At 30.1% G+C, this 19,844-nt stretch overlaps 1 protein-coding gene across 1 annotated transcript; it reads right to left on the bottom strand.

Moving 5' to 3' along the window:
* Positions 1-138: 138 nt before the first annotated feature.
* On the bottom strand, positions 139-19,495 carry LOC119607447 (ankyrin-3). The gene is made up of 10 exons (XM_037961388.1): positions 18,979-19,495; positions 13,013-13,114; positions 12,485-12,937; positions 11,651-12,415; positions 11,373-11,576; positions 9,228-10,152; positions 3,664-3,955; positions 3,558-3,578; positions 3,105-3,490; positions 139-3,025 (listed from the first exon to the last, which is right to left on the bottom strand). Exons 1-10 carry the CDS (start codon positions 19,000-19,002, stop codon positions 2,712-2,714), a joined length of 3,486 nt encoding a protein of 1,161 aa, XP_037817316.1. The 5' UTR covers positions 19,003-19,495; the 3' UTR covers positions 139-2,711.
* Between the last annotated feature and the right edge of the window lie 349 nt (positions 19,496-19,844).

The raw sequence follows: 19,844 nt of genomic DNA, 5'->3' as shown, positions 1-19,844 counted from the left end.
AGGCATGGGGGGTAATTACTTGTATTGTGTAATTGAGCAATAACCAATTACAAATAATTGGAATTTTTCCAATTACAAATACTTCTAATGTGTAATTGACCAATTACAATGATTTGTAATTGAAGTTTCCAATTAAAATTACTTGTAATTGCACACTACAAATAATTATAATTGGAAAAACTTCAATTACAATTACAAGTAATTGTAATTGGTAAAGCTTCAATTACTTCAAATGTAATTGTAATTGAAAATGTAGTTATTACCCACAACCCTGATCAACACAAACTGATAATACCCTTCCTAAAATGGTGGTGTAGGGTATAATCATCGATTAAAAAACTGGTTCTAAAAACGTTTCTTTGAATAAATTTCGATTAAAAAACGCTTCCACAAAACTACAATCGAAAATGACAAAAGTGATCATTGATTCAGTAGCTAATTGTCGAACTAATATAATTTCTTTCTGAATATTTAAATTATAGGGGTAAATATTAAAATGAAATAAATAATAAATAAACGCATAATAAAGAAACCACTGATCTGCCACCTTTCGCTTAAAGGTCTTTTAAATTGTTATGGATATGTCTTTTTAAATAATTAAGCATTTTGAAATCAAGATTCTACTGTTTTTTCTTCTACTTTTAAAAATATTTGATCTTTTTAATGAAAAAGTTCTACCATTATATTGTAATAATAAACTCTTATTTAGTATTAGTATAATCAAATAATTTAAACATCTTGCAAAATGTTTTACTCGTTTATAAGAATATTGTTTTGTTTGCATCAATGATCCCAGATCATCTACATATTTTGTTATTTATCATTTAAATTTATATTTAATTTTTAATAAATTCAAAATTTTTTTTATTGTATTTTATATCTTTGATATTAAAGAATGTTTATATGTAAGTAATTTAAGCAAATTTCTGTGCATATTTTGTGCTTAATTTGTATTTTTTATTTTAAAAGAAAAAAATATGGCAACTTTGTAAAACTTTTGTTTCTGTTAATAATAGAAAAAATAATGATTTTCTGTTCGGATTTGAAAAAGCAAACTATAACTTTAAAACAAACTTCTAAAGGAGAAATATTCAATTTTAAGTTTATACATAAATTAGACCGTCATTATCTTATGATTTATATTTATTAAAATCTTAAAAAAATGGTTTCTTACAAAAATTTCTACTATTTTCTGACATCGTCAATTCTTTTGAGAATTAATTCACTTTCATTTGTAATTACTTTCGAAATTTTTGAATGTACTATTTTTCAAGATTAATTCAAAAGATATTACTTTTGTAAAATTATAAAAGGTTTTGATTAAATAATATTTCGTATTATGCACGAAATTTTTGTAAATATTACAAAAAAAGTTGTTTTTTTTTTTTTAATATTCATTATTATTTCTTAATTCTGATACAAATTGAATGAAAGAAGACCTTATGAATTGAATTTGGAAAAATATAAAATGTATTTAATTTATTTCAAATTGAATGTTTGAAAAAATTAATATTTCAGAAGGAGTTCTACGTTCCATAGGAATAATTGAAAATTTTTATAATTCAATTAATTATTTAGAAATATTTAAACATTCCATAGAATTGAACAGAGAATAAATTTACCTAAATGGACCTGAATCTAAATTTTTCAATACTATAACGTGTTATTATTTCAAAACTTTTTAAAATAGATGGTTTCATTATTATTTATGTCTATTTATTTATGAAACTTTATAAGGTTTTCTAAATTTAGCAACGAATCGGTCTAATGTATGTATATGTAACGGAATCGAGGTTGATATTTAACTGGCTTAATCCTTATAAATTGTATTTACAATAAATTTTGCATTTGAAAGCAATTTTATTTAATTTTAAATATCTTATGAAATATTGAGCAACTAGTTTTTTTATTCAGGTACTTTGCCTAAATTTTAAAATCTAAAAAAAGTTTATATATAATTGAAATATTTTATATTTAAATCATACAATCAATAATAATGATCGCAGTTCTATAAGCAAATATTAAAAGGTAAATTTAGTTTCCAAACCTATTAATTCAAATTTAGAAAAAATTTAGAATTTTGAAACTACAGTAAAAATATGTTTAAATCGCTTCTTAATTAAGAAATGGATTTTACTGCCTTCATAAACATTTATCAAAGGTTTATAGTACAAATTTTGTATGAAAATTTGATTTATAAACCTTTGATAAAAGTTTATGAATAAGTCCCTTAATCTCTAAAATTTTGTAAAAATATTTGTTGTAATTTAAATTGTTTAAGCCAGTTAAAAATTGCTAACACGTCTCCAAAATCTGCATTTCTTTTTAGATTATTAATAACAATATTTATGAATAATTAAATAAAATTTTTTAAATAGCAAAATATATAAAGGAAACATAATTTGTTAGTTTTTATTGAAAATCCAAATTGTTATGTAATTATTTTTGCAAATGTTCAAATACTTATTAATGGAAGATTAAGGAAGAGGAAGATTAAGCAATAGAGTGCATTAAAAGTTGTAAGTAGTATCATATGAAAATTATACGTGATATAGCATCGTATCTGTATTTATTGGTAAAATAATAAAGTCAAGTTCAAAGAAACCATATAGATTGGTATTTTTGATAAAATCTTATGTAATGTTTCACCTCAACTAAAGAGGCTTTATAGTGTGTGTTTAGATGATATATATTAATTGCCTTAAAATCGTTTACCAAATTAGCGAGAAGCGCTTCTTCTTTGGTACATGATTAACACTTATTTTACGTAGTTTTTCTGGCGCAACACCTTTGCGTGGTTTAAATAGATTTACCTGTAAGCCAACTTTTATCTTCTTGGTTAGAGCACCTTGTGGAAATACGGCCTGAACTTGTGGCACTACTGTACTGGATACCATGCCACCCTCGGGGCCAATTGCATGTACCTCCTGACGTATACGAGTTACCACAGCGAAATATTGTGGAAAATCATATGTAACAAAACGACAGACATGATTTCCAGCTTGCTCTTCCAATTGAGCGATTTCTGCAAGTTAAAATAAAAATACAAATTATGTATAAAAGTGTTTCAATAGTTTTTCCTTTAAACATTTGTTTCTATTTACCTTCAGGCTCAAAACATTGTTGCAGAACATCATGTATTATCTCTTCGGAATTATCAATAGTATGCTCCCGCCAAGTTTCACCATTATCGGAACGCAGTATTATAATTTCGCGTTCTTTACCACGTAATGAAGCAAAATGGGGTACTTCCATGATGACAGGACCGATAAACTTAGTGGAGACTGGACCAAGTTCTAAAACACGGCTAGCCAATGCTTCACCCTCCATTAATTGAGGAGGATGCATGGTGCGCTGAGGTTTGACATAGCGGCAAGTGACACGAGTGGGCTGGCAAGTAGAACGTGATGGTATAATCATGCGAACTCCACTGTGGCGGCAACCGCGCATAGCTCCTCCGCGAGCATCTACCAGGAAAGAAACCAAGAAACTACAAACAAAGAAACATTTATTATTAAATATTTGCCCTTCAGTAAAATTATCCTTCCTTAACTTACCTCTTCCACTGCAGTTTGCGGCTGTTAATGTTTTAAAAAGGATAGATAAAATTTAAAAAAAGGTATATAAAAACAAGTCCTCTATGATTTCAACAACAAAACTTACCCAACATGTTGGTGATCATCTTCGCTAAGACCATTGGCCATATAAATACCATCGACCATGGATTTACCAGATGCGGCATTATAGGTCTGAACCTTATGTGGACTAATAGCTTCTTCGACAATCGGTTGTTGTTGCTGTAAGCCGGCACCATATTCAGCACTTTGTGCCATACGATTAGAATCGACACGTTCATCGCGTGTCACATCGATCGGCAGAGAATCATCTCCTAAGGATTTCATTTCATCAACTGTCAGATATCGATAAGGTTGATCGGAAAGCATATTATCTTCGCCTGATGATTTTCAATAGTTGTACGAGTAGCATTTTATTTCAGCGTTTGTGTCATTGGTGATATTTGTTTTTTTTTTTTTGGTTTTAGCAAATAATTCATATTCATTCCAATACAATTGAAGAGAGCGAGCAGGCAAGATGATGGTTAGTGCAGTGATTTTGAAAATACATACAAGAATGATAAATGAATTAAATTTGTATCTCACTCTCTGTTTATCTACATATAGATATATTTTTCATATGTAATTTTCTATAAGTTCATAATAATAACGGTTTTTAATTAAATTTTTGTAATTTATTTACACATGCATTTTTAATAATTTTTAATAGTTTTGAATGAATATAGTGAAGAAATTAATGTAATTAATAATCATGCTGTGTTTGAAACATTATTTGGTAATGGGTAGTTTTTATGCTCTGCAATACTATAGCTTAAAAAGGATTCTTTCATCGGTTGGGTTTCATTCAGTACTTCGAACAAATTTGATTAGATTCGTTAGTGAAACATACCATGAGTTAGTCCAGATTACGAAAGATGACTGTACGAAGATATCTACTAAATTTTCGTCTAAAAAATTTTGGCAATAAGTGTTACGTGAGTACCCCATATGAACTGACATGCGTCCGATCATGTGTCTTATAAGTAGTTTTAACGAATTTCTGTCAAAATCCTTTTCCGTGAAGGACAAACCCAGAACATTTTGGATATACTACAAGTGGTAATAGTAGACAACTTTTCCTTTATAATTTGTAAATTTTATTTTATTGCGTGGCCAGAGGAATATAGGTATTTTCTAGAAACAGTTTTATACAAGAACTTACTGTTTGCAATTTTATTCCCCCAAATGACCTCAAGTCCTGAAATTCATATAAATGTGTACATTAGATTGTCCCGAGGAACTGCACTTTTAAGAATCTCATAGAGGAATACATCTTAATCGATGAGTATTAATGTACTGAATACTAGAAAAATAAAAAGTATTTTTTTAAGAGGCCTCAGTTCTCTACCAGCGATTGCAAATTTTGATCTCACTCAAGGCAATCAGCAAGATCATCGGAGAATGAGCGACCCAGTTCCACCGCTATCGACCTATAGATGGGTTGACCCCTTGACCGTTAAGATTAATTATCGTTGGTAGATATTTTTTTTATAAAGAGCTCTACATCATCAGCATATGGGACTAACTTGGTACCCATGTTTCTGAACTTAAAAAGGTTTTGACACTGAGATTAACCAGTCCTTCGTGTATTTTCAAAAAAAACTATGACAAACTCATTCCACTATAGTATTATGGTTTATTATTCCAGCTTTCTAAAAGAATGCACCCCTTCCAGGCTTCCCCTCATTTGAATTTCATATAATTTGTTTTTGTTTTTTCATGGACTAATGACTAATAATTTTCGTTGCAGCAAAGCAATTAAAAATGCCGATTTAGTTATTAGATTTAGTATGTATACGGGGCAAGAATTTAAAAGAAACAATAACTAAGTAATTTGATTTTGATAAAACACAAAATTGAGCCAATTATTTTTAAATAACAAAGAGAAATTACATTATTTACAATTTTATTATAAACAAAAAGAAAATGTATAAAATTATATATTAAAGCATCATATTTACATGGATTAAAAAGGTCTCTGGACTCATAAGTTTAAAAATGATTTGACATTTCGAATTATTGGTAACTGATGTTGAAATTATAACTCCGAACAAAATACATATACCCATTCTTAAAATATCACTTTCTACTCCAAAATTCATAGCCTCTGATGTGTTTTTTTTTTTTTTTCAGATATCAAGTTTTTTGCTAGTGTAATATTTATTGACAATATAATGATTTTTAACTCGTAACAAGAAGTGATATTAAAGCAAATAAATACATATGAATATCATTAAAATATATGTATGTATATCTGTATACATATTAGGGTGATCGATTATTCGACATTTTCCAAAAACCGGTTTTCGAATAGTTCGAATAGTTGACATTTCAAAAAAACCGGTTGATATTTTTCAAATTCAGAAAAAACCGGTTAACCGGTTTTTCATAATAAATAAAAAAATATATGTTAATTTGAAGAAACTAATGTTTATGTTTAAATTTGATTAATAAAACATGGCCCAAAATGATTTTTAACAGTTTAACAGATTATAACTTTAGATCTAGTCGTCTGATTTACATTATTTCTTTAATATAAAAAAAATAGGAAAAAAGTGGACACTTCTGTTAAACATAAGGTACTATGTAATTAAACATAAGGTACTATGTAATTAAACATAAGGTACTATGTAATTAAACATAAGGTACTATGTAATATATTCTAAAGCCCTTTTAGGAAATTTTCATAGGCATTCCAACACTTCCATAATATTTCAGCGGTAAATTAATTATTGTAGTTGGAATATAATCTTAAGATTAATAAAATTTTTTTAAATAGTTATCAATTTTACAAATAAAATTTTTTAATTAATTAGGAAAATCAAAAAAGTTTAACCAATGGTGCTTTAGAAAAATATATCCTAGTTCCTGGACTCGAATATTTTTAACATTTAAACGGGCTGTATTATTTACTTCAAAATTTCATTTAAATAATCTTTGAATACAAAGTATTCGAAACCGGGTTTTAAAAAGTGAAAAAACCGGGTTATTCGATATTCGAAAAATCAACATTTAGAAAAAACCGACACTGGTAAAGCAGAAAAAACCGGTTTTAAAACCGGCTGAAAAATCGAGTCGATCACCCTAATACATATGTATGTATTTCTTAAGAATTGAATAGTTTTATTATTATTAACTAACTAACCTATATCCAGGTTAGTTAGTTAGTTTGAAAGCAGTTCCTCGTTTCTGTAATTTTCTCGAATCGAGAAAAAACTTAAAATATAATAGTCTTCCAGTTTTTAACTGTGTGACTCTGATTATTTTTAAACTGTACTCATTAAAATTTAATAAGAAAATTTTAAATTTCTTGTATTCACCCTGTTTTACACAAGATGGTCATGAATTTTTCGACAGATTTTCTCGATGAAAGAATTACAGAAACGGGGTACAGGATGTATTTTACATCAAATCATAAGAAATACATCTAGGCCTCCATCGGGCCTGTCGAGCGCTCCTTTACCCGTATCTCTGGTGAGAATCGAACCCACGACTCGCGGTCTAACATGCTAGAATGATAACCGGAGGCATACATATATATATATATATATAGGTATCGTTCCTCAGAAAAATATTTATTTTGAAACGCGAGACTTTTTCATCCATCAGTAACTGAACACATACATGTATCTACATATATATTAGGGTACTTTTTAATTGTTTTTCAAGAAATACGGGACTGTAGAAAATAAGGCCTTATTAAATATTATGACCCGAAAACAGATTTAATTCAAATTTACGCACTCCTTGAAATTCTGTTTAAAAAAACACCCAACTGTATATAAATGTATGTGATTATGTATGTATTTGTGTATGTATAATTAAAAAATACTATGTACAATAGACAACATTTATTTATATGTATGTACATTAGGGTAATGGCCATTTTTTACAAAAAATCAACACCTTAAAGCCAATATTAAATTAATAATAAAAATCTTATTCGAGGTCATTTTGGTAAAAAAAATTCCGCACCTAATGTCTGTTCGGCTGTTTATTAAAATCAGTTTTTAAGGCATACTATTCGATTAGATATGCCTTTAAGAATTTTGCTATTTAAAACCAATAAAATCGGTCCATAAGTATCGGAGATATAATAAAAACTAGAGAAGAAATTACAACTCATTTGGTGCTGAAACTTTGTTGACAACAACGAAAAACTAAGATTGTGTTTGTTAATATTTTGTATGGCCTATTTGACTAGGGGATATATAATTGTATATTTGCAAAAAAAAAATCAAAAAGTCATACCCTAATGTACATACATAAGTAAATATATTTTGATTAGAAAGGAAAACATTTACATGTACATCTACATTTACATACATTTATACATGTATTTATATATAAATTATGTACATAATATGTTAAATATGTTTAAATGCCAAAAATACTCATACAGAATCGGTCAATTGTAATATCAGTAAAATCATAAAATTTAAAGTGCCTCATTTTTAGTTCAAGAAATTAATGAAATACTGGGAGTCAACGTATTCAGACAATATTTTGACCAAATGTCTATGTACTTGATTAATTTCAATATATACAATTTTGATCTTTAAAGGTCCCCATAAAAGAGAGAGTCCCAAGAAATCAAAAAATTAGCTCCTCTCCACTAGATGGTATATAGGAATTTCGGTTCAAAACTGTTTACCAGCTCAACACCAAGAATATTATCGAATGTTGCATGGACCAGAATGTACAAACATATGTACATATATACATACATTAAGAGATCGGTCCCCGAGCAATATTTTCGATATTTCGGATCGGAGAATTTTAGAATGACGTGCTAAAGTCATCTCCACTTACATAAATAGAAGAAAAAAAAAAACATTTCTTTCATTGATTAAAATGTCTAACGAAATCAAAGATCCTAACCTTATATCATGATCCTAACTATATAAAATTTGTTGTAATTGATTCATTGATCCGATTAAAGCTGTATGTATATACGTATATTCCATTCAAACAATTTAACATTGTTATGTACAAATGTATATGTATGTATGTGTTTTATATAAGAAAAGGAAACGATTAAGGACCCCATTAACTTACAGGATAAAAATAATGATTCGCCGCGATAATAAGGCAGATAAACATGGCTATCATTGTTCTGTCGGTCACTTTTTAAGCCCAAACATGGATCCCAATCATTTGTGTCACCTAAATGACACAATGGAAATTCAATTGAGAGCAACAAACAAAATCATATACACACACATATACAAACATAATAGAACCAAAGTAAATAAATATAATTGATCCTTTAAAAAATAATGGCTCACAAGTGTTTTCAAATTCAAACACCTGAGTGTTGAATAGTATTTATGTAAAATTCTTAAATTATAATGATTTTATATAAAACAGTGTAGCATGAATATAGGCAGAGTATGAAATTATATTTACGTTGTTTTTGTATAAATTACTGTACGAAAAAAACTATAGATTCTGAGCCAAATTAAGAAAATAAAAGAAATCTAAATAAATATGTATGTATGTAACTTAAACATAATGATTTGTTGTTGTTGTGCAAAATTCATTCTTCTAATATCTAAAGAACAAAGTTAACTCGATGTGTGTGAGATAAATTTTTAAGCAAATAGTACGTACCTCCTTCTTCTTCCGAATCCGACATAAAAGATTCGTGCATGGCCTCTGGGGCAACGACACGATATTTTTCATCCGAATGCAGTTGAGTGGAACCTTCTGGTTCGTCAGTTATCGATTTGAGTGAATCCAATACACTGATATAGCCCAATTTACGAGCAATATCCAACGGTGTCTGGCCACTTGTAGTCTGAGCATTGGCATTTGCATTGTGTTCAAGCAAGAGTTTTACAATGTGACAATGACCCTGCTGGGCACTTTGATGTAGCGGTGTATAGCCAATCGATGTAGCAGCATCAACATTGGCGCCATGCTGCAACAAGAAACGCACCATATTTGCTTGACCAAAATGAGCGGCCACATGAAGAGGTGTATAGCCAGCCTTCGTGGCCATATCAATATTGGCTCCATTGCGTTGCAATATTTCAGCAACATTAACATTATCCTCCTGGGCACACAGATGCATTGGTGTCAAGCCATTCTTGGCCGGATGATTTACACCTGCCTTGTGTTCTATTAATAAGTTTGAAATTTCACTATGACCCTCTTGGCAGCTTAAGTGCAGAGGAGTAAAACCAGCCTTGCTCTCAGCATTTGCTTGTGCTCCATACTCTAAGAGAGTTGTAGCAATGTCCATTTGATTTTTGCGAGCCGCAATGTGAAGTGGTGTGTGACCATTCTTTGCTGTAGCATGTGGACTGGCGCCCTTCTCCAGCAGTAGAAGAGCAACATTCTGGTTGTCATAATGGCAAGCTACATGCAAGGGAGTGACACCGTTTTTGCCTTGAGCATCGACGTCAGCTTCCTTTTGCAGCAGTAGTTGAGCCACTTTGATGTGTCCATATTTAGCAGTTAAATGTAGGGGAGTAAAACCTTTTTTGGTAGCAGCATCTAAGGCGGCACCATTTTCGATTAGAACAGCAGCCACCTAAAATTTTTTCAATTAAAATTGTTTACTTACATCATCCTCAATCATAAAATTAATGAATATTTCATTCTTACAATGAAATTAAAAAAAAAGAAAACAATTAAATGAAAATAAATTCATTAATGAAACTATTAGTGAAATAAAAACATGGACAGTAAATTTAAATTGAATTAAAAAACCGGGAATTCTAACAACTTTTAGTGCTGTTGCCACTACTTCAGAAAACCATTTTGTGGAACCTTGTTGGGATTCTATAGAATTTTTTGTTCTTTGGTTTTACACTAGTTGAAATTGGACTAATTGCGGGCTAGTATGTACGATTATAGCCTGTGTATTGATTTTAGCCCGCAATAAATTTCGATATGTATAGAGACATACACATCTAAATATTTAACTGTTTCTCTCTGTGTTCCCAATGTTCACAATTGTTAACAAAAATCACTGAAAAGAGAACTGATCCTAAGAATCTGGTCTTGTTTCTTCTTTAGCGTATTCGGGCCGCGAAAAAAAGAACTATATTTTGTTTGTTTCAATGAACATAATTTGAAATAGCATACTTTGAGGGTGTAATTTAAAAATTAATTAATAATATCACTAATTATGCCAAATAGATAAATATATACAAGGGAATACTTTTTGCAGTCCCACCGATTACGTTTATCTCGAACCTCTTTTTAGGTGCTTATCACCTTCAATATTAAATCAAAATAATCCAAATAATAAATAATATACAAAAAAGCGTTTAACAAATATAATTTTTAAAGAAACCTAATAGTAAATAATAACATAAATAAAATTAATAAACTGAAAAAATCCATGGGAATAAAATATTGATTTTATTTTACAAATAAATAATCAATTTCATTACATTTTATGTAAAAAATAAATTAACAGAAACAAAAAATATATGTAATAAATTATAAAGAAGGTATTCAGATAACACTACAAATTAAAAAAAAAAATAATATTAAATTACAATAAAATTAAAAGAATATATTTTAGATCGTTCGTACTACAGTATAGTATACATACAGTTTGCAAATTAAAACAACAAATTAATAAATAAAGTGTAATAAAAACAACATAAAAATAATTAAACATAATCGATAAAAAACTTAAAATGTTCAAATGAAATATTCTTGATGACGTATCCAAAATAATTGCATTAAATATACAGTATCAATGTGATCCAGTATCTTTTTGGCAATTAATTGTTTTACCTCATCTTGACCCTCCTTGGCAGCGATGTGTAAAGCTGTGTACATGTCCTTAGTGGTGGCATCAACTTGAGCACCGTGCTGCAAGAGCAACATAACAATGTCCACGTTACCCAAACGTGAAGCAATATGCAATGGAGTTTGTTGCTCTCGAGCACGAGCATCTACCTGGGCACCATTGCGCAACAAAATGCGAATTATATCAGTCTAGAAGAACAAAAGTAAAGATATTTGACCTTAGTCAAACTTCACAACTATTTCCAATATGAATGCAAACATACCTGATTGGCTCTTGCGGCTAAATGCAATGGTGTTTCACCACGTACAGTGGGTACATCGGGACTAGCATCATGTTGCAGCAAATAGATAACAATATTCATGCAACCCATAAAAGCAGCCACATGTAGTGGTGTCAAACCACTCTCAGTGGTTGCACTAATACTGGCGCCATGGCGCAACAATAATTCAACAACCTTAATACGATTCTTTTTACAAGCAATATGCAGAGGGGTAAATCCATTTAAGGCTCTGGCATTGGCATCCGCATTGCGATCCAATAGGAGCTTAGCGACACGCACATGACCACAATGTGCAGCCACATGGAGTGCGGTCAAATAATCGACGGTGACTTCATCAACTGGAGCACGGTGATAGAGTAAAATGCGGGCAGCATCTACATGTTCACCCTGGGCCGCCATATGTAGAGGAGCTAAGCCATTCTTAGTCTTAGCACTAATTGGTGCACCTCGTTCCAATAACATGTCTACAACCTGTTCGTGACCCGAACGTGCTGCGCAGTGTAAAGGTGTAAGTCCATCACGGGTTTTAGCTTCGATGTTTGCTCCTTTTTCCAATAGCAAGGAAACCATATTGGTTTTGCCCCATTTAGCAGCCACGTGAAGAGGACTGATATTGTGCTTAGCCGAGAAGTTTACATCGGCACCCTTTTGTATTAATAAATTAGCTATAGCTTGGTTGCCATAGTGCGAGGCGATGTGCAAAGGTGTAAAGCCAGATTTTGAAGTGACATCTGGATTGTGATCGTTCTGTAAATGAAAACATTGAGAGAATATTTTATTAAAATATACCATTAAGGTAAAATTATTTAAACTTACGTCCAAAAGCAGTGTAGCTGCCTTAACGTCATCCTTTTTAGCAGCAATATGCAGGGCCGGCAACCTCACCTTACCGCGTGTATCGCTTTCGAGTAAAACTGCCACAACCTTATCGTGACCCTGTTGCATAGCAACTGCCAGTGGTGTAAAGCCATCCTCTGTGGCCAAACTTTGATTGGCTCCATTGGACAATAACAACTTGACCACAGAATCGTGATTTTCCTGAGCTGCCATATACAATGGTGTGAAACCATTCTGAGATTGTACATTTACGGAAGCTCCATGTTGTAAAAGCATTTTAACAACTTCCTCCTGACCAGCCAATGAGGCAATATGCAACGCTGTGTTACCTTTCTTAGTAGCACTATCAACAATTGCACCTCGTCGCAGCAGCTCCGACACAACATGAATGTGTCCATCTTTGGAAGCTAAATGCAGGGCATTTAATCCATTCTGAAAAGGAAACAGAAATAATATAAATAGGCAAAACAAAAGGATTTAGTATATGTGTTTATTTTAGCAACTTACAGCATTGCTGGTATTTATGTCAATGTTATTTTTCAAGTGTTCCAATACTTTATCTAGATTTCCAGCTCTGGCTGCTCGCAGAAACGATGTATTACCATCGCCCTATAATGATAAGAAATTAAAACATATTATGAATATCAGCTTAAAAATTGGGTCTATATATAGGAATGAGAAGTAGATTATATTTCTTTAATTAAACTTTAATTTGAGTTGTATTTTTATTCCCAGCCTAAAGGAAAGGATCCAGGGAATGAAACAAATTTGAAAAATAGAACAAAATGTCTGTCCTTCGGCAAAGGACAAGAACAAAGCATGGACTGAAAAGTAAATTTAATAAACAATATAAAACGATGTGTGAAATCAGAAAATCTCTTCGGGTATGAACAAAATTTAAAACTATCACAATTTTGTGTTTGTAATCTGATTTTAAAGATTGTTCTAAATTTTACTACTTAGTTAGTATCGTCCCTAGACTTAACTCCCCTGGTGACCCAATCAAAATAGATAGATGACTGGGCTTTGAAAATATCACCACTTGCAGAATATCGAGACTGCTCTGGCACACTGAGACAAAGGATGGAACTAGGACTCTCTTATCATTTAGTAAGAACTCGATTAGGCTTCCACGGGTATAATTACTGGGCACTGTCGGAACGTATGGGCTACCCACGCTATAGCTACTGAAGACGTTGTTTGGATGAGGAAGAAGAGGAATTGGTACAACATGTTCTATGTGACTGGTCAGCCTTACAAGAGCACAAACTACTTTATCTTGGTAGAGCTCTTTTGCATGATCTGGACTATCTCAGAGATGCGTCACTAGCATACTTGATTGGTTTTATTGGAAATACCGACTGGTTCTCATGGGGACCGCAGGGAGCACATAGTCAACGAAATTAGAGAGGGAATCCATTCTCCTTTATGTATAAACTCTCAACATAAGGGAATGGTAATTATAAGGGGCCACAAGGCCTCCGAGTGAACTCGCTAGCTAGCGAGCAACCCACGTAATCTTTTTAACATAAGGGGATCATTTAAAAGGTTCTTTGAACCTGCGTCATATTTTTATTCCAAAGTAATAATACGTATGTTTTGTCATTAAAAAACATCTAGCAAAAATGTATCTTTTTTCAAAAGAAATATTATTTTTTTCAATTGTTCAAAATTAATAGGCTGTGTGGAACTATTACTAATACAGTAGTTATGAACAATTCCATTTAAAAATAAAAATGTATAAAGCTTATATGCATAAAAGCAACAATTTAGCAAGTAAATGCGGAACCAAAAAATGTCATCCTTAGAAAGTTTACAAAACAATAAAGTTTATTTTTCTTTCACTCTTTAAAGAAAATTAAACACCTTTAGGCATTAAAAACTCTTTCAAAGAAAAACACATGATTTCGTTCTATTTTTAAACACATATGGATATACATTTGTAGTACACATACATATTTATTTAAATATACATACATACATATGTATGTAAATTAAATATGTGTCTGTAATGAAAGAAAGACAGGTGTTATTCAACTCTTAAACGCTTTCAAAACCAAAAGAAAAGCAAATCACCACCCAATTAATTACCACCAACCGTCCAACTTAAGTACAAAAAAGTATCAAACAATTAAAATGTTACAATTATGAATATTAAAATGAATGTTTACTAAAATACCATATGCTTCCGCTTCCGGTAGCAGCTGGTGCGCAGGCGTTTGTTTACATTTTTGATTTGTTTATTTTTCGAAACTTGAAATGAAAATGATGGCGTCATTATTTCGAAAGAGAGCAAGAAAACAAAATATACAGAGAGTTTTATTCTCATTTAACTGAAGCATATTTCGTTTTTCGAAAATCTTGAAAACGAATTGGCAAACAATAAGAAATACATATGAGTAACCAGACATAAGACAGACAGACTTTTTTGAATTGCTTTTCTTAGAAAAAATAACAAATTAGAAAAACACACACACATCAAGAAAAAAAAACGATGCAAATAGTAGCAGAAATTTATTGTATGTATAAACAAGTACATAAGTATGTATGTAGTTTAAGAATATATGCTATATACTCATTTATATATAAATTAATGAACATAGCATAAATACATAAACTTCCTAATGGTATATGTACATTAGAGTGTCAATCTTTACTTTTTATACCCTACACCACTTTAGTGGGGAGGGTACCTATATTGGATTTGTGTTCATGTTGTTAAGTCGATTTAGTTATGTCCGACCGTCCATCTGTCTGTCCATATAAACCTTGTAATCAAACTACAGAAATTTGGTACACTCATTACTTTTGACCCAAGGACGAACCAAGGACCGGACCCCCTAAATTATTATTTGAAGCTCATAATTATGACAAATGTACTAATATCCCTACAAAAATAGTCACAACTACGTTTTATACAAGCATATTGCAAAATTTCGTAATGAGCGGCCCTTAATGTCAACAAAATCCGGGATCGGTTCATAATTGAGCCTAGCCCCCATATATAGCCTTCATCAGAGAAACATTTTTTCTTCAAAAATATATCGAAATTAAGGAAAAATTCAAAATAAATGCTTTATTATTAAAAATAATACACATTTTTGATATACTCATAACTGGTGGTCGGCCACACCCGACTATACTTTTTTACTTGTTTTATTATTCTTTAATTAATAAAAATACTTTATTTCTAAAGATACCTAAATTTGTATAACCGTTTAAAAAGATATTGGTCGCGAAGCCACAAAATATCTATATGTGTCCCTATTAGATTCTAAAACACCTAACCAATATCCTTCCGTTTGTCTTAATATAAACAAGATAGGACATAAACAAGCACTGTTTGGCATTGACAATTTGACAAAATCGGTGCATGATTTCTCCTAGACCACATAGAAGTGAATACAGTTAAAATAGTCATAAATATATTGATTATCAGCAACCGTTATAAAATTAACGGTAATTAAGAGAATTCTAGACAAAAATTTAGATACTACTGGGTTTATTTTAATAAAATTTTAAATTTAAATAAAAACAAGTAGGAGTTCTGCACAAATTCGCCAAATGTGCCGTGTCTTAAATACCCTTCACCATAGTGTGTTTTAAACAAATTTAATACTTTAAAAATTAAAAAAAATTCTTCAATTTAATTTTTTAGTTTCTTAAAATGAATGTAAATTTTTATGATTTTTTTCTCATCCTTGCACAATTTTCCATCTCTGACTTTGGCAATAACAAAAGAATAAACAAGCAAATTAAGTACAAGAACAAAATATAGCATAAAAAGCTGTATGTTGTTGTTGTTTGCATGCATGAAAATTCGAATCGTTTACGAAATTTTCAGAAGTTATATCGGATTTTTGCTCATATTCCAGTTATTTATGTACCGATTTAGCTAATTAGAAACAGTAAACTTCTCGAATGCTTGTCTGATACAGATTTGGATCCTAAATATATCGGGGGTCTTTAGAAAATTTATTTAAACAATTATGGACAGATGGACAGATAATTTTCAATTTTAATTTAAGAACATTAAGGGAATTCATGAAACACGTGCGCAAACTTGCACATTTGCACAAATAGCTATCTGTATTATTTAGAAGATAAATTTAGTTTAAAATGATCAGTTGAAACAGTCGATCAAATGCATCAGTGTTGTGTAAGTGAAATTCCATACGTTTTGTGACAAATTCAATGTAAAATAAAAAATGCACAGTTTGCGAGGCTTTTGAACGTTTGCACAAATGGCTATTTGTATTATTTAGAAGAGAAAATTTAGTTTAAAATTATCAGTTCAAATATCCGATCAAATGTATCAGTGTATATGAATATATAGTCGGGCATGACCGACCATATGATACCCTACACCAGTCAGTATATTTAAAATGTGGATTATTTTTTAAATAATAAAGCATTTAATTTGTTTTTTACCTTAATTCCGGAATACTTATTGTTGACAAAAAAAAAGAGATTTTTTCTACAAGAGCGCTCATAGGGGAATAGGGGTAAATATGAGCCTATTCTTATAAATTTTGGTAGAGGAATTTACGTCTGCTTCAAAGTTATTTATGTAGAATTTAATCGTATTATTAGTGTTTATAAGTGAATTTTGACTTTGTATGGCGGCTAGGGTTAAAATCGAAAATCGGTAGTATCGTTTAACGTTCTATAAAACTAAGTTTTGCCGATTTTTGGTTGACGTAATAGAACATTATGAACCCAAAAGCCCTATTCGGGGGGTGGCTGTAGGTGGTGTAGGGTATAATAAAAAAATGCTAATTTTCATAAAAATATCCTTATAATTCCAGTTCTACAATTGGAAAGCTTGGATTTCATTTCAATTATTCGTTTCCAACTTGATTACACCTTAATTCAATAGCATTCTTCTGGAACAAGGAAACTCAAGTCAAAGTTTTACGCTTGAAAACTATTACAATTTTCAATAAGATTGTATAAGATTTGAAAACAATAAAATGTTGTTGATTCTTATTTTAAAATTAATAAAATTTAAACAATATTTAATGAAGAAAATTTATGTCTTAATCCTAGTAAATAAATCTCCGAAAAGTTTATTAAGAGATTTGAAATATCAAGAGTGATATATTTTTCTTCTATTTTCTATTTCTATTTTCATTTCACTTCAATTAAGGAGATGACATCATGCATACATAAATGTCAAAGGTTAATAAAGAGCTATAGAATGTCAATGAGAATTTTTTCAACTTCTTTATATACATTTTAATTACATACATATAAACAAATATGTATGTATATATCCTTTTATTTACATGATTTACAAACAAACATACATATAGATGACTTAGAAAATTATTATTGTGTTGTACTCAAGTTTCAATTGGATTCAGTTTGAATAGAAAAAATGGAAATATATAGAAATGTATATTATATTTGAATTATATTCATTTCAAGGACAATCTTTTGTAATTATTCTTTTCTTCACTCCTTTGTTTAAGGGCTTCGAAGGACTCGCACCGAAACAAATAGAAAAAAACATGCATGAAATACGCATTATTTTTGTATAATATTTTTGTAGTTGTTTTAGTTTTTGTTCTGTGGATAAGGTGAAATCACGTAATCCAATCTTCTTGCCACAACAACTTTCCAAATGACAACAATAACTCTTATATACGAAATGAGTCATACTTGTACACATTATGTAATGTCCTCATTACTTTCATTTAAAAATAGATAAATTGTGAAAGGAACGAAAAAAAAAACACACGCACGCCATAAAATAAAACAATTCTTAAAAATAAAATAAAAAATAATAAGAGAAACAAATGACACTTGAATATGCAACATTTCGTGTCTAAACGTATGACACATCCTTTAGTAACCTAATTTTTTTTTTACTTAAACTTAATTCTTTGCCAACCAACCTCAAAGAGTGGAAAAAAACTTGGAGTTTTGATACGCAACATGCAAATGTAAATTTCAAATAATTCACACAAAAACCACACCCTAATGAAACAATAAAAATTCTATATGATCTACTTAACATAATGTAGTAAAATTTAAATATTTATAAAAAAAAACTTTTCAAAAAAATTAAAGTTGAATTTCAAATGTAAATATAAAATGCATTTGGCTGTTTGGAGTTTGTATTGATTTTTCGTAGTCGTTAAAAAATGGGTGGGTCCTTTTCAACTGCCCAACCCATTTTCAATTTTTAAATTTTCTTTAAAATTTTTAATAAATCTACAAAAATACTTAAATCTTATTCAATTATTATAATTGAAATCTTTTTAAACGTATTTACTATTATTTATTAATATTTTATAGAAATTAACAGCAATTAAATATTTGAATTTGTAGCAGACATGAAAAATCGATAAATGAAAATGGACGCCATCATGGCTGCCAGACAATAGAAAAAACATAAAATTGTGCATTTTTCAAGGATTTTTAACGAAAATATTAAGTTTTTGTGAATAAATTTATTAAACTATTACCTGTGTGCCATTTTCCGTAACCATTTTTATAAAATTTATTTAATTTCTTATGAAAATATTAGTTTTAGAATTTTTTTCTACTGTCTATAGTATAGAGAAATTGTGTAAGCGTATGTCGTCACTGCTTAGTCATATTTTTTCTTTTTGCAAAATTTTCTTTTTTTATTTTTGGTTTATTAATTTTCTTATTAAAAAATGTGTTAAAAACTTTAAAAAACTTATTTTAAATTAAAAAAATAATTCACTTTGAAGAAGGTGCAATAAGATTTTGAAACATTTAATATTATTTAAAGCACTTTTTGAATTTTTTCCTTCTATATACTATATTCTGGTATATATATATTTTATTTTCACATATATGTATGTATGAATGATTTAAGGGGTGTGTGTGTATGTGTACTATGTTAAGGGAAGATATTTATTTTTTTTATTTAAACTTGTTTTCACTTTTATTTTTACTTATTTTTTGCTTCCGTTTAGTTCAAAATTTAACTCCAGACTGAACAAGATTCCAACTTGAAAATGTCCTGTAAGCCAAAAATGCTTCACTTTTCTTATAAGTACGATATACCAAGGACCTGCGCACAGGAAATTCGAATTAGAATATGACTTAGAGTGCACAAACTCCAATTTAGTTAATGGTAAGGGTAGATTCACTCACCCACCACACATAAGGGTTATTCGAATTCACAAATAAATGAGCGTATGATAGCAACAGAGAGAATTGGACAACTAAAGATTGAGAGAGTTCAAGACAAAGTGTGACATTCGATATTTGTCAATAACACGTGCTTTTGTTTGTTATTATTTTGTTTTGATTTTTTTTTTTTTTGTTTTAGAGTTGCCGGTTGCCGGGTTAAGAATAT

Source organism: Lucilia sericata, unplaced genomic scaffold (assembly GCF_015586225.1).
Source record: "Lucilia sericata isolate MDLA Ls3-8-SP2 unplaced genomic scaffold, ASM1558622v1 Contig000000F_arrow, whole genome shotgun sequence".
Classification (NCBI taxonomy): Eukaryota; Metazoa; Arthropoda; class Insecta; order Diptera; family Calliphoridae; genus Lucilia; species Lucilia sericata.
This window is presented reverse-complemented; position numbering and strand designations above follow the sequence as displayed.

Coding starts and splice junctions, on each gene's coding strand:
- LOC119607447 (XM_037961388.1), bottom strand. CDS start 19,002: ATGGTTACGGAAAATGGCACACAG. Junction 11,577..11,650: donor TAGCCGCAAGAGCCAATCAG/GTATGTTTGCAT, acceptor TTGTTCTTCTAG/ACTGATATAATTCGCATTTT. Junction 3,026..3,104: donor ACAATGTTTTGAGCCTGAAG/GTAAATAGAAAC, acceptor TTTAACTTGCAG/AAATCGCTCAATTGGAAGAG.